We start from the raw sequence: 6,533 nt of genomic DNA on the forward strand, positions 1-6,533 counted from the left end.
CAGCTCCGCAGCCCGCCAGGAGCTCGGACCGAGGCGCCTCGCCGGGGCGGGGACCTTTCCTCCCCTGGGGTAAGTGTGCAGACAGGCCCGCTGGTCCCGGACGCGGGCCGTCGCCCTCTTCCCTCCCTTCTCCGCGGCCTGGCTGATGGGAGCGGCCTGGGACTGGGACCTGCCCCGCGAGGTCCGGGAAGTTGCCACCTGCGAGCTGGGGGCCCCGACTCCTGGGGCGGTGGCTCATTGTCTGGAGGCTCCCTGGGGCTGTTTTCTTCTCGGCTTTAGCCCGAAATGGGAAGCTTGCTGGGCTGCCAGGGCTCGCTCTTCCTGGACCCAGCCCTGTTCTGATTGTGGCTCTACCCTTGGTCTTGCCTTCCCTCGCGTTTCACCCTCTTCCTTTTTTTCGGTTTACCATCGCTGGACGGGACCTCTCGGGGTTCGTTCCTTGATTTTTTTCCCCCTCTTTATCTCAGCTCCACCTTGCTATCTCTGATCGCTGCAGTTTCACTGCTCAGGATTGTTGTCCCAGTTCTTAACTCTTCTCAACTGTAAGCTCTTTTTGCTCTAGTCCACATTAGTAGAAACAGTTTACCCGGGAGTTGAGGGCCTCCGCTTAAGAATAGAATTTTCGGATCTTCTCACAGTGTTGTTTGATCTTCTGCCAGGAGGTGAATATTTGCTTCTTTAGGTAACTTAGGTGAAGTCGAGATTGGCTTTTCACCATGTTTGGCTTTCTTTGAAACAGACGCGCATGCACGCATAAGACGTTGCCACAAATTCCTCGGTGTACTCAACCTTTTGACTGATTGTTTAAAGATATAGTCACCCGAATAACTGAAGTGTCTAGAGTAATTGCCATTGTCAGTTGGTGTAAGTTTGCCCCCATCCAAATATTTTTAATGGGAATAACTGAGTAGTGTGAGCATGATTTGTTGCCCCTTTGATAATAACCAACTCCCATTAATATAATCTTAGTGCAAGTGATCTGTAATTTTTCTGTTTTATTTTTTAAACTTTATAAAAAGACAATCAAAATGGTTAGGCCTAAAATTAGACTACGACGAACTGTATTTTGGATCAAGGTTGTGCACGTCACGTTTTTTCCCCTGCTGTGTTGACTCTTCCGCTCTTATAAGTAGGCAGGATATTGAAATGTACAAGAATTTGCTCTGGGGGTTTTGCTTTTGTAGGGTTGTCCAAAAGAATAGCATTAAATAAGTTAGATCGGGATGAAGGCGGTGAACAGTAATTTTTAAAGCAGGTTAAAACTTGTCAGCTTTGCCAGAAGTTTGTGTGGCTATGTAAAACATTCATGTTCGCTCCTCCATGAGTGAAAGACTTTTTCATGTTAGAGATATTGATTTAAGGCAATTCTTATTCTTTCACCCTTGGCTTTTAAGTCTTTCTAGCTATTAATTAGCTAAGAACACTGATTTACATTATGGAAACTGAACCTGGGTGTTCGCCTATAATATATGTAGGTCTTAATCTGACTTTCAGATTTTGGTGAAAGAGGTTGACCTAAATTCAGTGTGTTTTGTTTTCACTAAATAGCCCACTGTTACCTTTCTCTCCAACAGGCTCTGGAAAAATATCTTAGTACTAGCTTCAATACTGTCATCATTTATACCAAATGATTAGTTGTCTGTAATTTATCGGATGCCTTGTTGGCCTGAGGGATTGAGGTGTAGAAATGTAGCAGTGTGAAACTTGTTCTGTTGATACCAACTTCTCTGCCACTTATTTCTATAAACTGTTTTGTTTGTTTTATATTTGTTTTGAGCTGATGTCTCACTGTGTTGTTCAGACTGGCCTCTTAACTCTGGGCTGGAGCCATCCTGCTGCCTCAGCCTTTGGTGCACTGAAACTACAGGCAAAACTCACCCTGCTCTCCAGCCACAAAAACAGATAATTTGTATTAAGACTTCCATGGTTATTTCACTTCCATTAGAGTCTTGATTCCAGGTTTGCCATCATTCAGAAAGAGTGTTATTATTTTGGCCTTGGTGACACTTAATGCCAGTGTTGCAAACTCAGACTCATAAAGTGACTGTTGAGTTTGTAGTGGTATATGTCTACTAAACATGTGGTGCTTTGATCTTCATGATAGGTTTCCATGTAGACATGGCTAACAGTTTAGTTTGTATTTCTTTTCAATTATGTTTTAAAAGAGGGAACTTAGAATTTGTTCTGATAGCTGAGCATAAACTTTCAATTTTACTTTTTTAAAAAATGAGAGAACTTGTATAAGTAGCCAAGGATAAAATAAACAGGTACTGATAAATTTTTCCTGTCTTTAATCTGTCAGTATTGGTTATTTCAATAATGGTGTTCATGTATACATTTCTTTTGGCTTCCTGAATTTTCTGTTTTTGATTAAACTGGGCCATGTGCAAGAATCAAGTCCTCAGGGATCTGATCATTTTATCAAAACCCTTTCCAGTTAGAGGGTTAATTAAATACAGACTAATCAGAGGGAGGGTGTTAAGTTACTTGGAATTTGTTCTTATGAGTTCTTACTTGTATCCTTTTTCCTTTCCATAAGTAGGGAGGAGGGAAATAGCCCCCATTGCCTCAAATACTAATAGTTTTCTTCCAATCAAAATAGTTTCACTACTGATTCTTAGATCGCTAGCTGATTATAGTCTGATCATTCATTCAAGATTCTAGAGTTCAAGTCTTTTATCTGTGTGGTATCTCATACTGGTATGTACTCCTTATATCCTAAGCACTTACGAATTGGAGGCCTGGATTTGAATCTTGGCTCCTCCTCTTCTTGATACTGGGTAAGATACACCTTTTTTTGTTTGTTTGTTTCTTTTTTTTTAATTAAAAAAAAATTTTTATTATTAGTTGTTCAAAACATTACAAAGCTCTTGACATATCATATTTCACACATTTGATTCAAGCAGATTATGAACTCCCATTTTTACCCCGTATACATATTGCAGATTTACATCGGTTCCACATCCACTTTTTTACATACTGCCATACTAGTAGTGTCTGTTGTGTTCTGCTGCCCTTCCTATCCTCTACTATCCCCCCTCCCCTCCCCTCCCCTCTCCTCCCATCTTCTCTCTCTACCCCATCTACTGTAATTCATTTCTCTCTCTTGTTTTTTCCCCCCTTTCCCCTCACTTTCTCTTATATGTAATTTTGTATAACAATGAGGGTCTCCTTCCTTTACCATGCAATTTCCCTTCTCTCTCTCTTTCCCTCCCCACTCTCGACCCTGTTTAATGGTGATCTTCTCATGCTCTTCCTCCCAAGATACACTTTCTTTTCAAAACTTCGTTTTCTTATTTATAATATGGGGATAATAATATAATAATATAATATTAATTTCATAGAGCTGTTTATGCCAGTTTAGACAATGAAGATAAAATACTTAGCAATTGCAGGGATTAAGGTGTGCACCACTGGGCCCAGCAGTCATAATTAAATTTAAAAATTATCTTTCAGGAGAATAAAGTTAATTTTACATGAGAAAAAATAAAATACTTCTACTTTTGAAATAAAATACAGGTTTTTTGAAAATAGTTTTTCTAACGTAAAAGGATGCATATTTCTTATGAAAAATTTGGAAATAGTGAAAACAATTAACAGGACAAAATCATCTTAATCTCAGCTGTCAGAGATAACCTTAATAATAGACTAGAAATGTGTATTTTTCTCTTATTTTTAAAATAAATTCAAAAGTAGTACATGCTCATTATGAAAAGTTCAAACAAGTTGATTAATTAAACAGTTAAAATTATTCCTTCCTCACTTTCTAGTCATATTCTTTAGAGGTATCCACCCACTATTAAAAATATTATTTAAGCATTGGTGTCACATGTTGTATATTTTTTACATCTATTTTAAAATTTAAAAAAACCTGATCATTGTGTATTATTTTCCATACTGATATGAATAGTTGCACTTCATCTTTTTGTTTTTGATAATCAGGAAATAGATGCTCCATTATATGGTAGTAATTAATTAATTTTATTTGCAGTACTAGAGCGGTCGATCCCAGGAACATTCTATCACTGGGCTATATACATCCTCAACCCTTTTTATTATTTTTTAAAATTGTGAGACAGTGTCTCACTAATTACCAAGCTGGCCTGGAACTTGCAATCCTGCTGCCTCAGCTTCCCAAGTAGCTGGAATTGACAGACGTGTGCCACCATACCAGCATCTGGTAGTTACTTTAATTATTCATAATCATTTGCTTGTTTTGAACAACTAAAACTAGAGCTAATGCACTTCCTCATGTCTTTGTGCATACACATTTGTGCATTTCCATAAAGATAATTTTTTAAACGTGCATTTTAAGATTTGGTAGATTCTAAATTGCCTTCCCAAAAGACTTTACCAATACTTTCTTATTCATATTTCCTTATTGAATTGTAGTTCTTTACACACAATAGGTATTGTATTAGTCCTTTACGTAATAGGTATTAATTCGTTACTAAGATTGTTGGAGTGGGGGTGTAGTTTAGTATTGGTAGGAGCACTTGCCTAGCATGCTCAAGATCCTGGATTCCATCACCAGCGCTGCAAACAAAAAATTCTTCCCCATCCACCTTTATAAAGCACATTCTTCTATATTATGGTACTTTTAATAATTGTTGTTCGTTATTTATTTATTTATTTATTTTTGGTACTGGGGATCGAGCCCAGAGGTGCTTTGTTTATCTTTGAGCAACATCCATCCCCCCCTCCTTTTTGAGATAAGATCTCACTAAATTGCTGAAATTGGTCTTGAACTTTCAATCCTCCTGCCTCAAGACTCCACAGTTGCTGGGATTATAGGCCTATGTCACCATGCCCACAGTAATTGTTTGAATCCTCGTCCTTCTGTTATGTTGTTGTTGTTCATGGTAGGGATAAGAGAGCTTAAAATAGTTTTTTACAGAAATAAAATATAGGTGTAAAAGTGTTTTAGGACTGTGGTGTGAAAATTAGTATTATTATAGGGATTGGAGGAGGAAATATATATTTTTTATTGTAAACATCACATTTGCTAAAAAGGGAAAATGCCCCTTTTTGACCCCTGCTTCTCATCTACCTGATTAATCCTCACCTTTCAAGTCTCAATTTTTGTGTGTAGCTTTGAGAATATTTCTGATCTCACCATGATTTAGATATTATATATTTTATCTTAACATGTTAACACATAATCTTTATGTTCTCTGTGTTGAAAGCATGAGTTACTCATTTAGAAATAAGAGTTATTTCTCATTTGGGGCATTTTTTTAGTTGTAGATGGACACAATACCTTTATTTAATTAATTTATTTTTATGTGGTATTGAGGATCGAACTCGGTGCTTCATGTGTGCAAGGCAAGCACACTGCCTCTGAGCTATTATAATCCCAGCCCAGTTTGGTGCACTTTTGAATTCTTCCTTAACTTCTTTCTGATCAAGCTATTACATTGGTAATTTGTTTTTTCATGTAAACATTTAAAAGTTTCTCAAAAGATAGAAGGTTTTACACTCAAAATACAAATTAAAGTATAATTTAGCTTTAAAAAATTCCTATTTCTTTAAATTCTGAGATTATATAAAAATTTTAATCTTATGAATGAGCAAATTGTTCTATAATAAAAGCAAGCAATAGAGATGGAGAAAGCATTTAGACAAAATCTTAGGTGCTCTAAAGAGCAAATTACTAAAGAGTTGGCAGTTAGATTGACAGATATAATAGTGGCAATCAGCTAAATTTTTGATAAAGTTTCTGTATTGTAAATTCTTTTCAAACCTTGTAGTCTTCTTGTTAAAGATTTGGAAAAAATAAGGTTTAAAAGAAATTACCTCTTATATTACCTGTAGATAACTACTGTTGATACTTAGGTGTGTTTCTTGCCAGTAGTTTTTCCTCCTTTTATTTATGCGTGTATTATACTTTATTTTTATAAAATCAGAATAATTTTGAATAATTGACTTTCTTTTTTACTTAATGATGGATCTTGAACATTTCACTCTGTTCTCCTTTAAAAACTGTTTAAAAATTATTTTGGTTTACCTGACTTTTCATTGTGGGGTTGTACCTTAATTTCACTAGGTGATAGTTTTTCTTTTAACTTTTTTTTTTCTGGTACTGGAGATTGAATTTAGGGGTGATTTACCACTGAGCAATATTCCCATCCTTTTTTATTTTGATACAAGCTCTTGTTAAGTTGCCCAGGCTAGCCTTGAAATTTAGATTTCTTTCACTTTAATCTCCTCAGTTGCTGGGGTTACAGGTTTGTGCTACCATGCCTAGCTTCTTTTTAACTATTGATAGGAGTATTTAATACTAAAAATTTCTGTTAACTATAGGTATCCCGTAGGTCATAGATTGTGAGGATCCAAAATTCTACTCATGTTAGTCATGAATAAATAATTTATTGAAAGGATGGATGAGAATCTTATACAAATTTAGTTTTATTAAGAGTAGGCAAAAGCTGGGCATGGTGGCTGTCATTTGTAATACCAGCAATTTGGGAGACTCAGGCAGTAGAATCACAAGTTTGAGTCTGAGGCCAGCCTGGGCAATTTAGCAAGACCCT

At 36.6% G+C, this 6,533-nt stretch overlaps 2 protein-coding genes across 2 annotated transcripts in view; one reads left to right on the forward strand and one right to left on the reverse strand.

Annotated features, from left to right (window-relative positions):
- LOC125613553 (translation initiation factor IF-2-like) overlaps positions 1-709 on the reverse strand; it is a 1,847-nt gene extending 1,138 nt beyond the window's left edge. The window contains exon 1 of the mRNA XM_048794121.1: positions 2-709. Within this exon, the coding sequence (XP_048650078.1) occupies positions 2-238 (237 nt within the window). The 5' untranslated portion in view covers positions 239-709. The remainder of the gene's footprint in view (position 1) is intronic.
- Pak2 (p21 (RAC1) activated kinase 2) overlaps positions 1-6,533 on the forward strand; it is a 74,676-nt gene that overhangs the window by 207 nt on the left and 67,936 nt on the right. The window contains exon 2 of the mRNA XM_015486826.2: positions 1-69. The gene's annotated coding sequence lies outside the window, so the exon portion shown is untranslated. The remainder of the gene's footprint in view (positions 70-6,533) is intronic.

The sequence above is a fragment of the Marmota marmota genome, unplaced genomic scaffold, assembly GCF_001458135.2.
Source record: "Marmota marmota marmota unplaced genomic scaffold, marMar, whole genome shotgun sequence".
Classification (NCBI taxonomy): domain Eukaryota; kingdom Metazoa; phylum Chordata; class Mammalia; order Rodentia; family Sciuridae; genus Marmota; species Marmota marmota.